The sequence below is a fragment of the Stegostoma tigrinum genome, chromosome 14 (genome assembly GCF_030684315.1).
Source record: "Stegostoma tigrinum isolate sSteTig4 chromosome 14, sSteTig4.hap1, whole genome shotgun sequence".
Lineage (NCBI taxonomy): Eukaryota > Metazoa > Chordata > Chondrichthyes > Orectolobiformes > Stegostomatidae > Stegostoma > Stegostoma tigrinum.
This window is the reverse complement of record NC_081367.1, coordinates 5,614,495-5,638,951: the sequence shown is the minus strand read 5'-3', so window position 1 is coordinate 5,638,951 and position 24,457 is coordinate 5,614,495. Positions and strand designations below refer to the sequence as shown.

The 24,457-nt window shown below is 44.1% G+C and overlaps 1 protein-coding gene across 1 annotated transcript in view; it reads left to right on the top strand.

Moving 5' to 3' along the window:
• Positions 1-24,457, top strand: part of LOC125457395 (anoctamin-7-like) — a 90,852-nt gene that overhangs the window by 26,311 nt on the left and 40,084 nt on the right. Inside the window, exons 5-13 of the mRNA XM_048541552.2 lie at positions 1,095-1,202; positions 8,311-8,447; positions 11,366-11,423; positions 12,850-12,960; positions 15,678-15,837; positions 18,258-18,348; positions 19,519-19,615; positions 20,119-20,262; positions 22,478-22,615. Of these exons, the coding sequence (XP_048397509.1) occupies positions 1,095-1,202; positions 8,311-8,447; positions 11,366-11,423; positions 12,850-12,960; positions 15,678-15,837; positions 18,258-18,348; positions 19,519-19,615; positions 20,119-20,262; positions 22,478-22,615 (1,044 nt within the window). The remainder of the gene's footprint in view (positions 1-1,094; positions 1,203-8,310; positions 8,448-11,365; positions 11,424-12,849; positions 12,961-15,677; positions 15,838-18,257; positions 18,349-19,518; positions 19,616-20,118; positions 20,263-22,477; positions 22,616-24,457) is intronic.

The following is a 24,457-nucleotide window of genomic DNA, read 5'->3' as shown; positions in this document are numbered from 1 at the left end:
ACATGACGTATTGTGATGATAAGGTGGCTGTACAAAATGTGTTTTGCCCTGGTTTCTTTTAGAGAGAGAGATTGGGGGACAGATGTCGAGCAATCTACGAGAAAACAAACTATTTGTGAGGCTTGGGGTTTTTTAAAATTAAAAAATGGAGCAATAGAAGCAGCCTGATTAGGTGTTGTCAATCTCCCACAAATCGAGGATTTTTAGCTCAGGTTTCAATAGGTGATGAATAGTCTCAGCAGGGTTGGAGGCTGTGATTCTCTCCCAGCTGCTACATTCTGTCTCTGAGATTTCTCTCATAATTGCCTTTTGATTTGCTTTCCTCCTGGATTATAGAACTGCACGTGAGACAATCTGTTTTCTGAATTTGCCTTTCTGCCATAGATGTGTTTATGGGATTGGAACACTTACTGTTTAGTAGTAAAATAATCTCTTATTCTGTTAAGTATCCCAATAGAGTTAAGTAGTTCCAAATTCCTCTTTCTTTTGTTGTATTTTAACTATAGTGTTTGAATAAATTGTGTTTTGCTTAATGTTCAGTAGCTTGACTGTTTGAATTGCATCTGGAACACAGCACCTCACATTTACCTTTAAATTAGAAAAAGTTACAGTCTAGGCTACCTTCTTAATATATTTCGAGGGGGTCTAGTCTGGTTCATAACACTATCCATTAATCTATGTATAGCTTCCAGGAGCTGTAATTAAACCACAGTGTGAACCCTGATTGACAGACTTAAATCAATCATCGCCATAATTATTGGCATACTCAGGATTACTTGGCAAATTCTATCCAGTCATGGAATGATGTCTAAAGCAGGACACTGTATTTGGAATTTTCAGGAAAGGGCTGGTTGGGTAGAGTCAGTTGTGAACAGTTGAAGAGCCAAGTGATCTGATGCAATTTGCCCATCTTTAGGATTAAATAACCAACATAACTATCATCACACTGGCTCTGAAATTCAGGTGGGAATGGTAGACGTGGGCTCCAATGGTGAAGTGATTAAAACTGGGGGCATATGCCAGAAGCCTGTACTGGAGGTGGACAAAGACAGTTATAGAGATTGCATGATCATTGTCTGGATTTATCTCCACAGCATGAGACGCAGAATGAGAAACATCAAATCCATTACATCTTGCTGAATGTTCCGTGGAAGATGCTGTGCTATTATGCAGAGGACATGAAGTTACGAGTCCCACTGCAGGTTGGTGAATTATCTGTGGACAGGCTCAATCTTTACTTACTTTAATTACCTTCAAACCTAGTTTTGGTTCCACTCTTTTCTGAAGACAGTAGGATTCATGTTACTGAGCATCACTATCCTCCACATTCCTTGTTAGACTGAAGGAGGTGTTTAACCTCAGCCCGGTATGAATTGCTCTAGACTGTCACACCAGAGGTAATAGTTTTTTTATTATCTGCTGTATAAAATCATTTAATCGTTGTAAATTTGATCACTTCTGAAGTTTCTCTATTCAAGAGAGTAAAAGCTTTGTCTATGACAGCAGCAGTCATTAACTTATTACCATCACTCTGAGGAAACTTAAAACAAAATAATTAAATTTGCAAAATGATATCCGGGAGAAGAAAATGCCAGCCAGACTTTTTCCTTCATTTGAATCAGAATCGACATGAAATAACAGATATATAATTCATCGTATAAGAAAGTAAATTTCACTTTAATTGATTGATGACACAAAGGTATCACTTTCACAAACACAAGCGCCCTCCTTCATCATTACACAGTGTCACATGTTTGTGATGTACTGTTATTTATTCACAAGGGTTAGGTCCGGTGTCCTTTCTGACAATAGCGTTCATCTTTGAGTTTCAGGGTCACAATTGTCATCAGGAAGGTTTATGCCTAAAACGGGTACGATCCCTAGAGATAGCAAGTCATACCAATTCAGCCTCATTATCACTGGATATACAACATAGTGAAATTAAAACATTCAATGACCCTCAAATTGTCCAATTGTTCCTAAGCAGACTTTACAAAGAAAAGAACTTGGACACCAAGTTTATAACTTAAACAACAAGTAACAATGTATAATTAATACTGTAACTTTAGCTGGAAAAAACTAAATAACAAAGTGATCCAACTAATATTTATGATTTAAATCCCTTCTTGTTCATAACCCCATTCACACACAGAGAGAATGACAAACCTGCACAGTTAAGGGATAAATTAAGAAGAAAATATATGAATTGTACTTTGCCAGTTCAATTGAATAATTCAAAATGATGATGCCAAGCCTTTGTATAATTCTGGTATGATGACTTGTTCACAGTCATGTAACTGTATACCTAATTTCAAAGTGACTGGAATAAGAACAGTTTCAGTAGACTTCCAGAACTATTTGCTTATTTCTTACAGAAAAGAATTCTTTTCTCAGAATATTCAACAACTCTATAACTGAATAGAAAACCAGAGAGAATAAAAACAACAGCCAGTCCCGAAGCTTCCAAAATCATTCTCCATCTGCCAAAACCAGTCATGAGTGTTTTTCTCTTTTGTCATCAATGTTCTCTATGGTTGGCTGGTTAAAATCAGTACTCCCTGATCGACCAACTCAACATGCAACCAGCTGCCAGCCCTAGGAATAGCAACACTTGATGCTAAATCACCTTCATTGTTTTCTTTAGATTAGTAATTACGTTACATTACCTTTTTCCTGTTCTTTAACCTATTTTTCCCCAATCAACTTGTTCATAGATGTATCACACACCTCTGGAGTGGGTAGGACTTGAACGTGGGTCTTTCTGTTAGGGGGTAGGGACTCTGCCTCTGTGCCACAAGAGTACCCTAAGCTGAATTATCTTCCAGCCAGTTCTCAGCGGCAAACACCTGCATTTGTTTTCTTCTCTTCTAAAACTTCCAGCTGTTCAGAACTCAATTCTTAATTCCAGCAAAAAAAAATTGTGAATAATAAAGGAAAAGTAGTGAGGGTCTCCACAAAATGCTCTCTCCCTTGGGTCATGATATCCTGAATGTGTAGCTTTTAAGAGCTCCTTACCAACCAACCGACCAATAATGTCCTGAGTCACTATTTACTCACTTCTAGGAAAACATCCATCAGCATCTCTGAATAATTCACACAGTTTTCCAGGTTTTAATTCTATTCAATCACCTCACACAGTACCTCCAAAAGCTCCTATTTCTCTTTGTGCCAAACAGAAAAACTGACCTCTTCCTGGGAGCCGTCGTGCTTAAAATGTTCCTCTTTCTAACCCTTTCTGCTTTCTTTCTGTGTCTGCATCTCTTCACTGACCATCTTCTCCATCCAGCTCCCGTACTTATAGATCTGCTGTGCAGCAGTAGCTCTCCTTTCTGTCTGTCAGCACAGAGCTTTCTTAACTTCCTGGTGGTGTTGCTTTCATGTTAAGGGTTGCTAGGGCACGTGACCTGGTATTCATTATTACCTTATTATGTTGTTTCCAGGTTACAGGCCACCTTAGACATTTTAGGCCTGCCATGCTTCTGGTGTATCTGCGGTGCAATCCCTCCAAGGCTGATATATCCTTCCTGCGATGTAGCGCCCAGAACCCAACTCAGTACTTTTTGTGAGGTTCAATCAGAAATAGAGCAGTACAGTACAAGCCCTTTGGTCCATGATGCTGTGCTGAACTTTTACCCTAAACCGAAGGTCTATCTAACCTCCACCCCTACCTTATACTATCATCCATATGCCTATCTAATAGCTGCTTAAATGCCCCTAATGAGTGCATCTCCACCATCCTCTCCGGCAATGCATTCCACGCCCCTACCACTCTCTGAGTAATGAGCCTACCTCTGACATCTCCCCCATATCTACTTCCCATCACTTTAAAACTATGCCCACTCCTAATAGTTGCCTCCGCCCTAGGAAAACATCTCTGGCTGTCCACTATGTCTATACTTCTGATCATTTCATACAGCTGTATTAAGTCACCTCTCATCCTTCGTCATTCTAAAGAGAAAAGCCCAAGCTCTCTCAACTGTTCCTCATAAAACCTTCTCTCCATTCCAGGCAACATCCTGGTAAATCTCCTCTGCACCTTTTCCAATGCTTCCACATCTTTCCTGTAATGAGGTGACCAGAACTAGACACAATACTCCAGATGTGGCCAAACCAGGCTTTTGTATAGATGGAGCACAACTTCACGGCTCTTGAACTCAATCCCTGTATTAATAAAGCTAACACACCATACACCTTCTTAACAACTCTATCCGCCTGGGTGGCAGCTTTTAGGGAACTGTGGGCATGAACCCCAAGGTCCCTCTGCTCCTCCACACTGCCAAGAATCTTTCCGTTAACCCTGTATTCTGCTTTCAAGTTTGTCCTTCCAAAATGAATCACCTCATACTTTTCAGTGTAAACTCCATCTGCCACTTCTCAGCCCAGCTCTGCATTCTATCAATGTTCCCTTTGTAACCTAGAACAGCCCTCCGCACTATCTACAACTCGACCCACCTTTGTATTATCCACAAACTTGCTAATCCACCCTTCCGCTCCTTGATCCAAATCATTTACAGAAATCACAAATAGAAGAGGACCCAGCACAGATCTAAGTGATATACCACTTGTAACTGAGCACCATGTTGAATATATTCCATCCTCTAACACCCTTTGTCTTCTAAGGGTCAGCCAATTCTGAATCCAATCTGCTACATTTCCCCTTATCCCATGCTTCCTTACTTTCTGCATGAGCCTACCATGGAGACCTTATCAAATGCCTTACTTAAATCCATGTATACCACATCCACTGCTCTACCTTCGTCCACGTGTCTGGTCATCTCTTCAAAGAATTCAATAAAGTTTGTGAGGCATGATCTACCCCTCACAAATCCATTCTGACTATCACGAATCAAACTGTGCCTTTCCAAGTGATCATAAATCCTATCTCTCAGAGCCCTTTCCAATAATTTGCCCACCATTGACATACAACTAACTGGCCTGTAATTTCCGGGGTCATCCCTATTCCCGTTTTTGAATAAGGGAATGAATTTGCCTCTCTCCAATCTTCCAGCACTATACCCATGAACAGTGAGGACAAAGAGATCATCATCAAAGGCCCTGTGATCTCTTCCCTTGCTTCCCATAGAATCTTTGGATAAATCCCATCAGGCCCAGAAGACTTATCTATCTTCAAGTTCCTCAAAATTCTTAGTACATCTTCCTTACTAACATTGACCTCCTCTAGCCTACCAGTCCGTTTCACACTGTCCTCCCCATAACTAGATCTCTCACAGTTGTGAATACCGAAGAAAAGTATTCATTAAGGACCTCTCCTATCACTTTAGGCTCCGTGCACAAGTTCCCTTTACAATCATTGATCAGCCCTACCCTTTCTCTGGACATTCCTCGCGTATGTGTAAAAAGCCTTGGAGTTTTCCTTGATCTTATCTGCCAAGGTTTCCTCATGCCCCCTTCTAGCTCTCCTAAGCCGTTTCCTCAGCTCCTTCCTGGATAACTTGTATCCCTCTTGATCCTTTTCCGATCCCTGTTTCCTGAACCTTATATAAGCATTCTACTTCCTCTTAACCAGTCATTCAACCTCTCTTGAGAACCAAGGCTCACTCACTCGACCACATCTTCCCTGCCTGCTACGGACAAACATATCGAGCAAACACAGTATACATTCCTTAAACAATCTCCACATTTCAATAGTGCTCTTCCCTGACAGCATCTGTTCCCATTTTATGTTGCCCAGTTCTTGCCTAACAGAATTGTAGTTACCCTTCCCCCATTTATAAACCTTACTCTGCTGTACTTAACTATCCTTTTCCATGACTATTGTAAAAGTAACAGAGTTATGATTGCTGCCGCCAAAATGCTCTCCTACCAACAGGTCTAATTATAACAGGTTCATTGCCAAGCACCAAATCCAAAGTGGCCTCTCCTGGTGTTGGTCTATCTACAAACTGAGTCAGGAAGTCTTCCTGAACGACTGTATAAATCTGTACAACTCGAGTGTGACTTCTGCTCTTTTGGATTCCAGCCCTCCAGATGAACATGGAGCTGGTAGATGTGGTGAAAAATTGATAGGAACGATGCACTGCAATGGGATGGCTATGCCTAACAGACCATGATTAGGCAGCAAAAGACCATCAGAGATTTACAAAGGTTTTTATTGCAAATCTGTAGTTTAGCACAAACATCAGTTTCAACTATTCCCTCTGGACCCTTTCTGAGTCCAGAAGCCAAACCCACCCAAAACTGGAGAGGAACCCAACTGTTTCTCTTTTGAAAACATACCATTGATTGATCCAAATAATCAACAAAACAAACATTACGAACACTGCCCACCAGGGGCAGTACAACGTTAACAAAAATAAAAGAAGGCTAAGGAACCCAGCTCTGTACTTTTAAACAATTGATAAATCACCAAGTCAACAAAATAAAACAAACAACAATTTATGCAGCGATAACAAAAATTAATGGCAAGAGGCCGGGCACTAAATCGAGTGGAGTTGGAGAGAGGGGATTAATGCACTTTAACGCTTCCTGTGCACACCTTTCAGAAACTCTCTACAAAATCCACTAAGCATCAGCTATTCTCGGTCAGCTCTGTAGCTGCTCTGGTTAACCCTTGAGGGGCTAGTCTTTCTAACACCAACAAGCTATCGAGTGGATAAGCTGCCAGATTCGGATGGCTTGCTTTCCAAAACAATTTGGAAATTGACATGCCAAAAGTACCGGCCGTCATCTTCCAATCTTGTCTTGAGCTAACGGGGTAGGTGGCAGAGGATGGATATGGAAGTTAGAGAGTTTGGAGAAATAAACAGCAACATCTCAAAAAGTGTCTGTATGCAGGTAGAGGTTGTCTTAAGATGTATAAAGGCAGACAAATCCCCAGGACTCTGTGGGAAGTGAGGGAAGTGATTGCCGGGCCCCTTGCTGAGATATTTGCATCATCAGTAGGAAAAGGTGAGGTGATGGAAGGCTGAAAGTCAGCTAATGTGGTGCTACTGTTCAGGAATGGTGGTAAGGAAAAGCCAGGGAGCTATAGACTGGTGAGCCTGACTTCTGTGGTGGACAGGTTGTTGCAGGGAATCCTGAGGGACAGGATTTACACATATTTAGAAAGACAAGGACTGATTAGGAATGGTCAATGTGACTTTGAGGATGGGAAATCGCATCTCGCTAACTTGATTGAGTTTTTGAAGAAGTAATGAAGAAGATTGATGAGGGCACAGCTATCTATATGTGATCCGTATGGACTTTGGTATGTTGTCAACAAGGTTGCTCCTGGTAGACTGGTTAACAAGGTTAGATCTCACCGAACACAGGGAGAACCAGCTATGTGGGGTCAGAACTAGCTTGGAGGTAGAAGATAGATGGGGGTGGTGGAGGGCTGCTTTTCAAACTGGGAGCCTGTGGCGAGCGGCGGGTAACAAGGATCAATTCTAGGTCCACTCCTTTTTGTCATTTCTGTAAATGATTTGGATGTGAACACAGGGGATATAAAGTTAATACGTTTTCAGATGACACTAAAAGTTGATGTATAGTGGACAGCGAAGAAGGTTGCCTCTGAGCACAATGGAATCATGATCAGATGGGTCAATGGGCCGAGGAGTAGCGGATGGAGTTTAATTTTGGAAAGGCAGATCAGGGCAGGACTCATACACTTAATGGTAAGGTCCTGGGGAGTGTTGCTGAACAAAGAGATCTTGGAGTGCAGGTTCATTGTTCCATGAAAATGGAGTCACAGGTAGATAGGATAGTGAACAAAGCATTTGCTACACTTGCCTTTATTGGTCGCTGCATTGAGTATAGGAGTTGGAAGGTAATGTTACGGCTGTACAAGACATTGGTTAGGCCACTTTTGGAATACTGCATGCAATTCTGATCTCCCTGCTAGAGGGAGGATGTTGTGAAACTTGTAAGGGTTCAGAAAAGATTTATGAGGATTTTGCCAGGATTGGAGGGTTTGAGCCATAGGGAGAGGCTGAATAGAACATAGAACATAACAGCACAGTACAGGCCCTTCGGCCCTTGATGTTGTGCCGACCTGTCATACCGATCTGAAGCCCTGGGGCTATTTTCCCTGGAGTGTCAGAGGCTGAGGTGTGACCTTATAGATGCTTATAAAATCATGAGGGACATGGATAGGGTAAATAGGCAAGGTTTTTCACCCAGAGTGGGGGAAGTTCAAAACTAGAAGTTTAAGGTGAGAGGAGAAAGGTTTAAAAGGGACGTAAGGGGCAAGATTTTCACACAGAGAGTGGTGTGTATATGGAATGAGCTGCCACAGGAAGTGGTGAAGGCTGGTACAGTTACAACATTTAAAAGGCATCTGGAATGATCCTCATTTCTTGTTCTTTTCAGGTATCTGTAAACTCTCACTCCAACTGGTCAGAGGACTTACTCTCGAAGCTGGGAATCCATAATGTCATGTCGGAAGACTTTCCGAGCAGCCCTCTGGAGTATTTCACCTGCCTGTTCCGAATTTCCAAGTTAGAAAGGTCTGTATGAATTGGATTCCATTCGATTGTTGGGCCACTCTGCCAAGGACGGAGGAGCCCGCATTCCCATATATGCCTTTCATCATCTTGTGTTATCCCAAAGCGCTTTACTGCAAATGAATTGCTTTCAAAGTAGAGTCATGGTTGCCAAGCTTCCCACAAACAGCAATACCCAAATAATCTCTTGGTTTGGGGATAAATATTGATCAGGGTGCTGGGGATTAGAAAGCCAAGGGAAGGAAGTGATGTTACCAATTTGAAAGAATCTTGATCAGAGCTCACTTGGACACTCAGTGCAGTGTGGGGATATTTGGCCATGACACACCACAGATTTACTTGGCTGATATCAGGGGTTGAAAAATTAACTTGTGAGGGCAAATTACAAAAGTTTGCCTTGAATCTCCATGGGTTAAACAAACATTCCAAGAATGTTCTAACAGAGATATATAAAATGGTAATGCTAGGACAGCAGGGGTTAGTGTATTTTACAGTAAGATCTAAACAATCTAGAGGGCTCAAGCAAGCTGGTCTTGTGGATGTTTTATGTTTAGTTTCTGTCAAACTGTATTGTGTGAGAGTGGATTGATTTGCTGTGGGTTAGTCATAGTGCAGAGTGAGGCTATTCAGCCTTTTGAGTCTGTGCTGACCCTCCAAAGAGTATCTCCCCCAGTCCCATAATGTCTCCCCAGTCCCATAACCCCACATTTCCCATAGCCAATCCGCCTAGGCCTGCATGAGGAAACTGGGGAACCTGGAGGGAATCCAGGCAGACACAGGGAGAATGTGCAAGCTCCACGCAGACAGTTGCCCGAGGCTGTAATCGAAACCAGGTCCCTGGTGCTGGGAGGAAGCAGTGCTAACCCTATCGCCACCGTGCTGCCTAAAAATTGAGCTGCGCTGTACCCTTGGAAACCTCCATGATTCCCTATTTCCAACCTCCTGAGCATTCCTGATTTTTGCACCCTCACATTGTTAGCTATTTTAACCCCTCCCCCTTTTTCAAAACATAGCTCTTTGGCTGCACGTTTGCTCAGCTGTCTTAATATCTCCCAGATAATGTACCTTGGAGTCAAATGTAGTTCGGTAGTATTCCAGTGAAATCGTTTGACACCTTTTACCCATGATGCTATTTCAAGACACAGAGGTGTGGGGGGGGGGTGCAGAATTTAATGCCCTCTGCTGTGGTGTGTTTGGTGCTGGAGGGTATTTAATGATAGTGGAGTGGTGGGTGGGGTGGATTGCTATCCCTCCTACTTACCAACATCCTGGTGACGTCTGTGGCAAGTACATCCAGAGAGTGATGCCAGTTGAGACCCTCCGGTAAAAAAATTAATGACCACGTGAGGGCCTTATGCTGGTACAGCTGGTATTAACACAGACCTGAACAGTAGTAGGAGGGAGCAGGCTCTCAAACCAGTTTTGTCACTTATATAAGCTAAACACCTAAACAGGTTAGGCTTTTTTAATCAGAGTTTGGAAGAATGAGGGTGTGCTCGGGGCTTGACAAAATACATTCTGAGAAAATGTTTAAACTATTCGGCGGTGGGGGGGGGGATCTTAAACCAGGGGACATTGTTACAGAGTAAGGGGATGCTCATTTAAAACTGAGACGAGTAGGAATTTCTCACTAGGCGAGTAGTGACTGTTGGACATTCTCTGCTCCAGAGAGTTGTGAAGGCTCATCACGGAAAGTATTTAAAAATTTGATTGTTTTGTTGTTGCCACGTGGTACGGTGCAAAGTATTGTTTTGTGTGCTGTAGAGGCAGATGGTACCATACAAAGGGTAGCGGAACAGAGCGCTGAATACAGTGTTATAGCCGCAGAGGAGATGCAGAGAGACAAAGGTCAGAATCAACATTAAAGTGGTCCATTGAAAAGCCTGATAACAGCGGGGAAGAAGCTGTTCTGTTTGTGTGGGTATTCAAACTTTATAACTTCTGCCTGACAGAAGAGGGTGGAAGGGATTGTAACTGGGGTGAGAGGGGTCTTTTACTATGTTAGTTCCTTTCACAAGGCAGCAGGAAGTGTAGACGGAGTCATTGGATGGGAGGAAAGAGACATCGAGAAGTCGAGAACAATGCTGAATTGGCACCAGAGAGGATGGGAGGACTGGGGCAGGTCAGCCATGATAGAATGGTGCAGGAGGCCTGAGGGGCCAAATGGGCCTCTTCCTGCCCCTATTTCTTATACCGAGAATATTGAGTTCAGGTGGGTGCAGTACTGAGAGCAGCCACTGTCTCCCTGATGGCGCTGCTGCCCTATACAATTACCAAGCACTGATTGGCTGGTCGATCTTGGTCAATGGGAATTTCACCTTCCTGGGCCTAAGCGTGGCCTAAGAGAGGGCATGCATGTTTGCAAGGTGAATGCCAAGGAGATTTGGTGAATTTCTGCACTGCATCTTGCTGTTAAGGAGCGTTGATGGCAGATGGAGTGAATGCTTGTGGAGCTGGTACCAATCAAGCGGGTTGCCCTGTCCTGGATGGTGTTGAGCTTCTTGAGTGTTGTCGGAGCTGCACCCATCCAGGCAAATGGGGAGTATTCCATCACACTCCTGACTTGAGCCTTTATAGATGTGGACAGGGCTACAGGGAATCAGGAGGTGAGTTGCTTGCTACAGTGTTCCTAGCCGCTGGCCTGCTGTTGTAGCCACTGTGTCTATGTGGTGAGTCCAGTTGAGTTTCTGGCCAATGGTAATGCCCAGGATTTTGAAAATGGGAGATTCTTTGATGGCAAAACCATTGAATGTCAAGGGGCGGTGGTTAGATTGTCTCTTGTTGGAGATGGCCATTGCCAAACATATGTGTACTGTCTTTTTTGTTGGACTCATATATGCCAAGTGCTTTCACAGCGTCGGCAAATTTGGAAGATTGAATTATTGATATTCAGTGACTGACTGGAGCTATTTCCTGTGCAGGTACTTAAATAATAAAAATCAGGAGGATTTCTTCACCACCACTCAGAGGCATCAGATTGTGAGTACTGGGCTCTCAGACTGAACTGTCTCCTCAGAGAACCATGCGCTGTATTAGCTTGAGGTGGCTTTGTGTCTTTTGTTGGGGAGATGTTTATTTAATCACATTTAGTCGTTTAGCAATTCAGGACCTGCTGCAGACAGAGGTTTTTTAAGCTTTTCACTTTGTACTCTTCAGGACGGACACAAGAACACCACACTTCAAACAGAATAATTTATATTGCGTGGGAATAAGAGTGCTGATCGATCGGCTAATGGTTTCTGTTTGGTTAAAGTGTTGTCATGGAGCTGAGTACATATATCCCCAAAACTCTTGCTCAATTGAAAAAGGCATGATATTTGGTTCTTTTTACCTACAGAGAACAGGGCCCTGAATATGAATGTATGTAGCCTCTAGCAAGCATTAATGCAAGCTTGACTGATCGTCTTAAATTGATCGTATGTGCAGTACTTTGTGTACATGATATTGTTCAGTCCGTGCTGTCCAATCACACAATCAGATTTAATGTTGGGCGCTGCTTGAGATTTGCAAACACGGGCTAGTTCAGTAAGCCAGTGTTAAGCCTGTTTCAAATGTGCTGTTTGGTATATTGCAACAGCTGGCAAATGTAGGATTTATAAACCAGCGCCACACTGGCACTGAAATTCATATACCACTCATTGTATTGTAGGCACATCATCTTTATGGTTTGATGGCAACATCCCTGTGGTTATGGACCAGACCAAACCCCCTCAAAATATATTAAGAAGATTGCCTAGACTCTAACTTTTTCTTATTTCGAAGGCAAGTGTAAGGCATTGTATTCCAGATGCAATTCAATTAGCCAAAGGACCAGACTTGAAGCAAAACACACTTTATTCATACACTACAGTTAAAATACAACATAAGAAAGAAGAAATTGAAATAACTTAACTCTACTGGGAAACTTAACAGAATAAGAGATTATTGACTACTACTGTTCCAACATAGTACCATTCCATAAACACACCCTTGACAAATGCAAGTTCCAAAAAAGATAGATTGTCTCACAGACAATTCTCCAGCCCAGGAGGAAAAGCATCAAGAGAAAACTCTGAGAATGACGGTAATGGGGAAGAGATGTACTACAGCTTCTAAACCCTGCTTCAAAACTAGAACCATAAAATCCCTACAGTGTGGAAGCAGGCCATTCAGCTCCTTGAGTCCACATTGACCCACTGAACAGCATCCCATCCAGACATAAACACATAACTCCCATCTCTGTAACCCACATCCCTGGACACTATGGGCAATTTAGCATGGAAAACCCAACTAACCTGTACATCTTTGGACTGTGGGAGGAACCCGGAGCATGTGAAGGAAACCCATGCAGACATGTAAATTTCACATCTTTATTAATGTATTCGATCAATTCTGACGTTTGTCATTTCTTTTCCCCCTCGGACAGGCTTATGAAATATTAGCAAGGACTAAGTATGGGCTTCAGCGAAAGGCTGAGATTGGCATCAATAGTCTGTTGACCACGAATGTGTTTACCGCAGCCTTTCCCCTTCATGATGTAAGAGCTTTACTTTATTGTTTTAAGTTCTGTCCATGAGTCGCTCAATGTTTAAAATCAAAACTCATGGGATTTGGTGTTTGCCTCATCCCTAATTGTCCAGAGGGTGCTCTAGGTCTGGAGTCACATGTAGGCCAGACCAGGAAAGGATTTCCTTCCCTAAAGGTGAACCAGATGGACTTTTACAGCCACAGATTTATGGCCATCCTTAGGTTAGTTTGATTTTATTTGAGATTTTTATTGAGTTCAGAATTCACCATCTGTCTTCATGGGATTTGAATCTATGCTGACGGAATATTAGCAAAGGGTGTCCTGGATTACTAGTTCTCTGTCATTGCCTGCATACCACCATCCTCCTGCAGCATTCTGAGTGTCTGTTCATTACAACTGAACACCAGCTGGGCCAAACTGGTAGGATTGGCACTGAAGAATAGTGCCATACAGTATACTACAGCATTAACAGACATTGTCGATTAGGTCCGAAACTGACAAATTGTTTCGATGTAGATGAGTTGATGCATTTCAATAGGGGCAATAAAGGAAAGCACACAATCCTTTGAAAATCAGCATTTGAATGGGGTATGGTACAGATGTACTAATTATTTAAAGCAGCAACATTGGATTATGGGGCAAACTGTACATTGGGATTCATTCCTAAAAGGATAGAATTCAAAACCACCGACATTTCATTACACTTAGCTATAAATATTTTTTAAGATCGCCCTTGCAGCACTGTTCCCAAGATATTACAAAAGAGAGATAGAGGTAGTAGGGGAGGGTTTTCAGAACAGAAGGTAGTGTCCTTGCCTCAGAGCCAGAAGCTCTGGGTTCATGTCCAAGCCGGGCCAACGAATGTGCATTCATAGTGGTGGTCAAACAGGCCAACTTGTCAATCTGTAGATCCTTCTAATACACATTGATGTTGAGGAAATTTGGAGCCTCCATCAACACTATCCAGGTGGCAACGTGCACAGAACTGTGTATGTTGCCATGGTTATTCGGACCCCTTTGGGGTTGGTGGGCGCAGATTGGATGGATGGTCTGTGTGGATTGTTTTGGTGCCAGTAGCAGGGGCTTTGATTCTGCTCCCCCCCCACTCCCCAACCTGGGGACTTGCCTGGAGGTCAGAGGGAGATAGAGGCATTGGAGAAAATGCAAGACAAGGCCTTGTCTGGTTGGGCTGAGAGGTAATACATATCAGGAAGGAGAGAATGGGCTGGGCCTGCTCTCCCTGAAAGGGAGCATACTGAAAACTGGCCATAGAGTTCTTCAAAGTGATAAATGTAGAATTCCTACCATTTGGAAGCAGGGCATTCAGCCCATCAAGTCCACACTAACCCTCTGGACAGCATCCCACCCAGATCAACCCTCTCCCTGGGACCCCACATTTCCCATGGCTAACCCAGCTAGCCTTCCCTTCCCTGCACACTACTGGGCAATTTAACGTGGCCAATCCACCTAACCCACACATCTTTGTACTGTGGGAGCAAACTCACGCAGGCAATGGGAGAAGGTGCAAACGCCACATGGACAGTCACCCGAGGGTGGAATTGAACCCGGGCCCCTGGTGCTGTGAGACAGCAGCGCTAATCGCCGAGCCACCGTGCTGCCCATCTGCGGGCACGACCTTCCTACTTGTGGGAGGCCCAAACTCTTAAGGCCATCCAAATAAGAAAGTCAGTATTATAACTAATAAGATCTTGCAAAGGAGTTTCTGTTTACAAAAAAAACAAAATCAAAAGGCTAGAAAGAAAAGGTTAGGATCTTGCTCCATGTTGTTCATTGTGGAGCTTGCCAGTGGTTTAAACTTTGATGAAAGGAACCACACTAAGGAGAAAAGGAAAGAAAGAAGCTGGAGAAAAATAGCGAAGGTGAAAGAGAATAAACAACAGGCTCGACCAAAGGATAAAGAAGCAAGGGAGAGGGGCAGAAAGGCAGCAGTGAGAGTGAAAATAAGGAGTGGGAGCCGGTGAGAGGCAGAGACAAGAAACATTGGGAATGGCACAATTCAGCGTGTATCAGTATTTACTTCTCTGGTGTTACGGTTCGAGCCTTTTGGGACAAGACTGGAGAGTTGGATGCTGTCAGCCTGCCTGACCTGCAGCCTGTTTTATTTTGAAAAACTAACCGAGGAGAAAAAGAACGAGTCGGGAACAAAACCAGAAGGTGCTGGGAAGGCTCAGCGGGCCTGGCCAGCATCTGTGAAGAGAAAAACCAGAATTAACCTTGCAAGGTCCAGTGACCCTTCCTGAGAACAGAGTCGGCACTACCTTTTAACCACTGCCCTGTGTGACTCCATCCACCCTCTGACTGTCAGATCTTTCCCCACCAGGAAGGGCTCCTGTGAAAGATTTACCGGGCCAGTGCAGCCAGAGGTTTTGCTCAGACAAAACCGTGGGCATGGCAGGAATGTTTCCACTTTGTGGTCTGCCTGGTAATGCAAAACTAATTCTAATTCATCCCGTAAGGATGTTCTGAAGCCGCAGGATTCAAGATCAGACACACTTAGCCTGGCCTCCCAGTAAATCTATCTGTAAATAGTCTGACCCTTCAAATGAGGAAGCCACATTATTGCTTCACCTCTCCCTGTGCGGCTGCTGAGCTTATGTCTACGTAAAAGAATGTAACAAGTAGAGGGGAGGCATTGCTGGTGTAAATGCTGATCAACCGCTTGACAGCCAAGTAATTGCTAATGTCTCCATTGGTTTTGCCCACAGGGCCCATACCAGGCTCAGGGTGAACAAGGTGAACTGCTCAGCCACAGGCAGGTACTGTATGAGCATTGGGCTCGCTGGAGCAAGTGGTACAAATACCAGCCTCTGGACCATATCCGGAATTACTTTGGAGAGAAGATCGCCTTTTACTTCACTTGGTTAGGTACGGTTCTTGCCTGAGTGGCAAAACACTTTGATCACTGTTTACCTCAGAGTGCAACAGAACCTTGATCAAATGGGCCGAGGAGTGGCAGATGGGGTTTAGAGTTTAATCTAGTTAATATGAGGTGCTGCATTTTGGAAAGGCAATTCAGGGCAGCACTTATACACTTAATAGTAAGGTGTGGGAGAGTGTTGCCAAACAAAGAGACCTTGGAGTGCAGGTTCATTGTTCCTTGAAGTTAGAGTCCCAGGTAAACAGGATGGTGAAGAAGACATTTGTTGGTACGCTTGCCTTTATTGGTCAGTGCATTAAGTACAGGAGTTGGGAGGTCACGTTGCAGCTGTACAGGACATTGGTTAGGCCACTTTTGAGGTATTGCATGCAATTCTCGTCCCTCTGCTTTAGGAAAGCTGTCATGAAACTTGAGAGGATTCAGAAAGGACGTTGCAAAGGTTGGATTGCTTGAGTTTTAGGGAGAGGCTGAATAGGCTGGGACTATTTTCCCTGGAGCATTGGAGGCTGAGGGGTGACCTTATAGAGGCATATAAAATAATGAGGGGCATGGATAGGGTGAGTGGTCAAAGTCCTTTCTCCGGAGTAGGGGAGCCGAAAACCAGAGGACATAGGTTTAAAGTTTTGGTAAAGATCTGTAGCTCGGGTTGTGCGTGAATGAGAACAAGCCAACTCAGTGAGCAAATCAACAACCTTAGCATAAGTTCAAGGTGAGAGGGGAAAGATTTAAAAGGGACCCAAGAGACAACATGTTCACACAGAGGTTAGTGCATGTATGGAGTAAGCTTCCAGAGGAAGCAGTGGAGGCTGGTAGAACTACAACATTTAAAAGGCATCTGGATGGGTACATGAATAGGAAGGGTTTAGAGGGGTATGGGCTAAATGCTGGCGAATGGGACCAGATTAATTTAGGATATATTGTTGGCGTGGACAAGTTGGACTGAAGAGTCTGTTTCCATGCTGTACAGCTCAACGACTCTATGACCTGTTCAAAATCTGCAATGGGACAAGGCGAGCCTAGAATCAGGCGTTTAGAGCTGGTGCAGAGTACAGTACCCTCAGTAAACCTTCAACCTCCTTTCTAATCAATCCCCACTGCGCCCACCCCACTACCCCCCCCATCAATCCACCATGAATACTGAGTATAAATAAAACTCTGCAGTTATAATTGCATATTTATTTTATGTAGAAAGGACAACATGCTGGTACTGACTTGAGCAATGGTTCCACACATTTCACAGGGTCTGTACTTAAGTAAATGCCCATGAGCTTGTGTGACTCAGCTTCACACAGTGTAATATTGTGTGCCCCTGCACAGTTACTGCATGTATCCATGTGCGACTCACAGAATCTAGGGCTCCAACAGAGAACCTTATTCACTGGCCTGCAGTTTTCAAACAGACATTTTATAAAATTTATAAAACTTGCTTGAACACCAACAAAAATACCAGATGCCATTTTGGAAAAGACAACAATAGAAGTAGATAATTTCCATTTTGTGTCAAAACACTTTATTAACTTACTAAGCAACAAGTGAGACTTTACTTACTGGAGTTCATTATTGGCTGGTCGCTCTGCAAACAAATTCTCTGCATGTCTTCCCATGGCCTACCATGTCCTGATTCCTTAGCTGCCTGCAGCAGCGGGTACTGTGAAATACCATCTTTCTAACCCTTGTCCTTTGATGTATTAAGTCATTCTTCAAATGGGGACAGTGTTTTATTAATCCTACCCAAGACTGCCTCCATGTGGTCATCACTGCACTTAACAGGGAATGTCTCTTGGCTGTGTACAGGCGTTGGTTGTGATCTCTTATAAGAAGAGTATGGAGAAACTGAAAAGGATGATAGCTGAAAAGTGCACGTATAAACATCAGAAACAGTTGACAGACTGGGTCACTTCTGAAAAATACAACCATGAGGGGTGACCTGATTGAGGAAATGATGGAAAGTTTTGAGAGAGTGGATACAGAGAGGATCTTTCCTCTTGTGGTGAACAGCGGGGATCAAAATAAGATTGTCGCTAAAAAAAATCCAGTAGAGAATTCGTAACAAGCGCCTTTCCATTCACTGGGGTCAGAATCTTGTCAGCACAGGAGATGTTTGATGTGAATTAATTAGCAATGATTCTTTTAAGAGAAACTCTACCAGCCAAGCGAGGACAAAGGGAATAGAAGGTTATGATGGTAAATTTACATGAGCTAGGAGAAGGCTTGAGTGCCCTTGTTGGGCTGAATGGCCTGTTTCTGTGTCCTGCATAATTGTATTGTATCCTCATGCCATCGGTGTCCATGATCAGAGCCCCTCCTGTACCATTGACTGCTATACCTAAGCCAGGATTGACTCTCAGCTTGAATACGGCGAACTGCTATAGTTTCAATAATTAATGTTAACTTGTTTTTTTTTCAGGGTTTTACACAGGGTGGCTGTTACCAGCTGCAATAGTAGGAACTGCAGTTTTCATTGTTGGAATCAGCCAGGTGCTGAGTGACATTCCTGCGTAAGTCTTACACCAAACAATAAACTAGGGATTTAACAGTCGAAAAATATATATGCTACAGTTCAATTATAGTCACCTGTATACTAATACAGTCTGAACATGGTCATTGTGTATAGTCAGACTATACTTCTATTATGCACAGTTACAGTATAGATATGATCACTGCAATGAATAATGATGTAGACTGAATATGAGAACACTGTTCTGAACTACAGTCTGAATGGGGTTACGTTGTACAGAACTACAGTCTGAATGGGGTTACGTTGTACAGAACTACAGTCTGAATGTGGTTACACTGTATAGAACTACAGACTGACTATTGACCACACTGTACAGTACTATAGACTGACTATTGACCACACTGTACAGTACTGTAGACTGACTATTGACCACACTGTACAGTACTATAGACTGACTATTGACCACACTGAACAGTACTGTAGACTGACTATTGACCACACTGTACAGTACTATAGACTGACTATTGACCACACTGTACAGTACTGTAGACTGACTATTGACCACACTGTACAGTACTGTAGACTGACTATTGACCACACTGAACAGTACTATAGACTGACTATTGACCACACTGTACAGTACTATAGACTGACTATTGACCACACTGAACAGTACTGTAGACTGACTATTGACCACACAGAACAGTACTATAGACTGACTATTGACCACACTGTACAGTACTATAGACTGACTATTGACCACACTGTACAGTACTGTAGACTGACTATTGACCACACTGTACAGTACTGTAGACTGACTATTGACCACACTGAACAGTACTATAGACTGACTATTGACCACACTATACAGTACTGTAGACTGACTATTGACCACACTGTACAGTACTGTAGACTGACTATTGACCACACAGAACAACTCTACAGTCTGAATGTGGTCACACTATACTACTGCATTAATGTGGTCATATTGTATGAATGTGGGCATTCTGAACAAAACTACAGTCTGAATGTGGCTTACCATCTTGTCTGAATTAGAAAGATGATGAGAATAAAATAACAGAAGTCCAGTTCTGGAGGAATGAGTCAGTGTGTGGTCTGGGAGGGCAGTGCACATGGTTAGTGACATGGACACAGTCCTCACGATTATACATTTTATTCTGGGATTCTGCTTCTCTCTGTCTATACACAGAAAGGAAATATGCGAACACGGAGATAATTACAGTATGTGCCCGCTCTGTACAACTTGTAAAGTTTGGAAACTCTCCAGTATCTGCTCGCTCTTCAAGGTGAGCCCATTTTTCCATTGACAGTGCCCTGGGTGTGTTGGGGTGACTGCACTGCAGTACACCTCCTGCAGTAGAATATTCCTGTGGCAGTACATTAACCCGATGCTTTCAGCAGTCAGGGATTTAAAGCTGGGGGTTGGTGTAGGCATAAGCTGGTGGGAGAAGTGTCGTTGCTAGTGAGCAGAGGGACGTACTAGTGAGCAGATGTGATCAGTTAGTGAGCAAGCGTGGAAGTGTGTGCTCTGATTCTTCCCTGGCCCGCCGGCACTAAAACCAATTTCTATTTCATCTGCTGGAGTCCAGCTGAGGTGAGGAATGCAGCTTGGGCTGGGGTCGACACGGGAATGTTTGTGGCCTATGTAGGGTCTGGCTCTGGATTCCCCACCCATTTCAAATCCTTCAGATTGACCAGCCCTTAACCTCCTCGACACCAAGGTAGGGGGTTTGTGCATTTGTAGATGTAACAACATTGTTGACCACCTTTCTGTCTCCCTGGACTTCAGGTGAGCCAGCTCTTTGACAACGGGGGAACAGTCTTCTTCAGTATCTTCATGTCTCTCTGGGCAGTGACCTTCCTTGAGTACTGGAAGAGAAAGAGCGCCGTTATGGCCCACAGATGGGACTGCTTGGACTTTGAGGAAACAGAGGTAAAAGATATTTTGAGCAAATGAAAACACACAAGAATTTATCCGAATCCCCCAGCTGCTCCTCCACCGACCGCGTCTGCAGGGCCCAATCCCACTCCAGAGACTTCAGCTGGCGTGTTAAATCCGGCTGCAGTGTGGAGGCAGTGCTGTCACGTCACTGGAGGAGTGCAGCAGTGTCAGAGGTGCTGTCTCTTGAAGAAAATGCCAAACCAAGACATTGCCTGCCTTCTAGATATTTGAAAGAAATCCCGTTGCACTCTTCTGAAGAGGAGCAAGAGAACGCTCTACTCTTCTCCAGTTGACATTTTTAAAATTCGTTCACGGGATGAACTTGGGCCAGCACTTATTGTCCATCCCTAATTGCCCAGGGTGCAATTAAGAGTCAACCACATTGCAGCGGGTCTGGAGTCACATGCAGGCCAGAACTAAAGAGCTTCCCTGAACAATCAATTCATGATCCTCATTAGATTCATAATTCCAGATTTGCATTGAATTCAAATTCCAGTTTCTGTCGTGGCAGGATTTGGACCCATATCCCCGAACGTTACCCGGGCCTCTCGATTAGAAGTCTTCCGATGATTACCACTAGGCTGTTGCCTCCCACTCTAACACTAGTGATTAGCCCCCAGTCGATATCATTAAAGCACATTGTTGAGTTGTTGTTGTGGGAACTGACTGTGTGTAAACTGGTTGGTGGGTTTCATTCATTAAAACAGCAATGGAACCCACGGGCTCTTTGGGGCATCCAGATGTTATGAAAGGCATTATTGAGATATAAGGTCTCTCAGAAACGGCAGGAAAACGGTTGGGTCAGTGTCTGCCGTCAAGTGTTTGCCACAGGATCCGGCCACAAACTGAATGTTTACCGTTATTCTGAAGGAAAACTCATCGACCAGAAACATTTTGGCTGGTATCTTCCAGCCTGGGAGGCAGTGGGCCTGAGGTAGGATGGTGACTTTATGAGGAAGGGGTTGGTGGTGTCCCAGAAAAGCCATTCCCCTCTGCTGGAACGTGGCTCTGGGTCAGCTGCTATCGATTGAGGTTCTTAACCCATCAATTAATGGCCCGTTTCAGGACGACCAAAGGGACTATTTCTCCATAGGCTGCAATTATCTCAGCTCTGATTAGATAAAACAGAGGCACCCTGTCTCTCTCTTTCTCTGTCCCTCTCCTCCTCTCTCTGTTTTTCTGTGTATCTCTCTTGCTGTCTCTATCTGTCTCCCACGTTCTGTTTTTCTCTGTCTCTCTTGTCTCCCTCTCTATGTGTTCATCCTTTTCTGTCTCTCTTTGCCCCACTGTCTGTCTATCTCTTTCTCTCAGTCTGTCTTATTCTGTCTCTCTCTTTCTCTGTCTCTCAGTCCCTCTCCTCCTCTCTCTATTTGTCTGTGTATCTCTCTCTCCCTCTCTCTCTGTCACCCTCACTCTGTTTCTCTCTCTCCCTCTGTCTCCGTCTCTATGTCTCCCTCCTTTTTTTTCTCTCTCTCTCTCTCTCTCACCGCCTCTCTCTGCCCCGCTGTCTATCTATCTCTGTCTTTCTCTGTCTTTCATTCCACCTCTGCCTTGTGCCCCACAGATACTGCCCGGCGTGCTGATCATTTCCATCGGATATTGGTTTGCGTTCAAATCGTGACATGTTGAACTAGCTTCAGGGCCACAGTTGCAAATCGGGAAGCTCTCGGCTATCGGTGGTCGGTTGTGTGTTGAGGTGGTGTGGATGTCAATACCTTTCCATAGCCATTAGCTCCTGCAATGGGATCTGCTGCCGTACTATGTACGCCAGGCTTGTGCTGCCTTGGCCTGCCCTCTCACCCCTGCCCACTCTAGCTCATTGGTAGCTGCTCTGTGATATCCATCATCCCAAATATCCCTGGGCACAACCCTTTATCTGCTGCCCTCCCCTCGGCCCTCTGAAAGAGATCTGTGTAGCCTTCCAGCTCTGATCAAATGCTCAAAAATACCGACATCTCCTTTTCCATTTTACGAGTCCCGTTTGGCTATTGCTGTTCTTATCTGTACATGGGATTTGTTGCGTGCGCCTTAGCACTCAAAAGGCCTGGATTTTCTTCCCCAGATCGTTACTCAATGTCCTGTGCTCCCTGAGGCAGGCAGCTGACAGTTTCTCATTAACGCATCCGTCGCGTGACTGTTTGCAGGCTGCCTTCGCCCGTTTTCCTCACGCCAACGGGCTGATCTTTTCCGGCGTTTTCATTTCCAGGAACGCCCGCGGCCTGAGTTCACGGCCATGGCTCCCATGACGACGAGGAATCCGATCACAGGGTCAGAGGAGCCATACTTCCCGCAGAAGGACAGGCTGAGGCGAATGATCACCAGCTCCATGGTGATCCTGCTCCTGGTAAGAAAGGCGCTCGACAAATGAGAAGCTCTCTGATGAAGGGTCTAGGCCCGAAACGTCAGCTTTTGTGCTCCTGAGATGCTGCTTGGCCTGCTGTGTTCATCCAGCCTCACATTTTATTATCTTGGAATCTCCAGCATCTGCAGTTCCCATTATCTCTGACGCTTCCTTCCTTTGACTGGTGGCCCTTGGAGATGGAGCACATGATATCCAGCATCACAACTGAGACCCTGTTGTGACTAGCGGGCGTCACAGATGTTTCAGTGCATCAACAAGTCCGGAAACAGAATTTTAACCTCAATTTTGCTAATTTTCTTTTTTTTATTTTTTGTCATGGTTCCCCTTTAAGCAGTGGGGTCAACTAGTTTGTTTGTTTCTTTGTTTAATACTTAACGGACCATAAAAAGGACCTGGTAGTGTCCCGACCTCTCAGCCAGGAGATCTGGGTTCAAGCCCCGCTTGCTCCAGAGGTGTGTCACAACGTTGCTGAACAGTTTGATTAGAAAATATCTGAAAAGGTGCTGGATTTTATCAATTCATGGGATGAGGGCATTGCTGGCCAGGCCAGTATTTACTGCCCATCCCTAATTGCCCAGAGGGCGGTTAAGAATCGGCCACATTGTTGTGGGCCTGGAGTCACATATAGGTCAGATGAAGTAACGGTGGCAGTTTCCTTCCCTAAAGGGCATTAGTGGTAAGTGGAAGGGGTGTTTGACCTGACTGTTTGCCCCTCTTATGGCTGCATTCACAGCCTGGTATCTCTGGAGAGTGAACACTTTAGAGGCCTTTCAAGACCGGTGCCCGCTATAGAGGCTTCAGGGTATTACCTCCCCTCAAAAAGGTATTTTAAATTGATGATGTTGCCTTTGAAAGCTGTCAGTCATCATCTTGCTGATGCATCCACCTCTTCCGATCAGAATCCCAAATAGCCAATCAATCAGCACTCTCCTCGCTTGCAGTATGAATGTTGGTGTGCCCTTGAATTGGTGTTCTTGCAAATTGTCCTGATTGGTGCAAAATGAAATGCTTTGACAATACGCATCTTCTATGTTCAGCAAATAGTTTATTGGCTAATGGGCACTCATATGAGAATAAAAGAGGGTACTACTGGGACAGTGGTAGGAGGCAGAGATCTGAAATACTGCATTTTGCGCATAAACCCACCATCAAGAATAGGATCTAAGTCTACTTTCATATCTTTTTACTGATTATATAGAGTCATAAAGTCATACAGGAACGTAACAAATCCTTCAGTCCAACTTGTCCATACCAACCAGGTCTCCCAAACCAAATTAATCCCTCTTGCCTGTATTTGGCCCATATCCCTCCAAGCCTTTCCTATATTCAGCCAAATGTCTTTTAAATATTGCAACTATCCCCACATGTGCCACTTCCTCTGGCAGCTCCTTTCATGTACGCACCATCTCTGTGTGAAAGTGTTGCCCCTCAGGATCCCTTTTAAATCTTTTCTCCTTTCACCTTAAAATTATGCCCTTTAGTATTGAACTCCTCCACCCCAGTGCAAAGACCTTGGCTATTCGCCTTATCTCTGTCTCACCGAGCTTGGAATCCAATTTAATGCTGAACACTGTACCTATTAACAGAGAGTCGGCTTATATAATCAGCTCAGTTGGCTAGAGCTCCAGCACGTGGCTCAGAACAACTTTGGCAGCGTGGGTGCAATTCCCTTCCAGGCTGAAGGAGACATGGGTAGTGCCTCGTTACCTTGTCCCTGAGAATAGAAGGCAAGAGCAAACAGAATGTGCCAAGAAAATAACTGAATGAAGCAAGCAATAAAACTAAAGAACTCGGGGTGCAATAGAAAAGGAACTACCTGCTGTT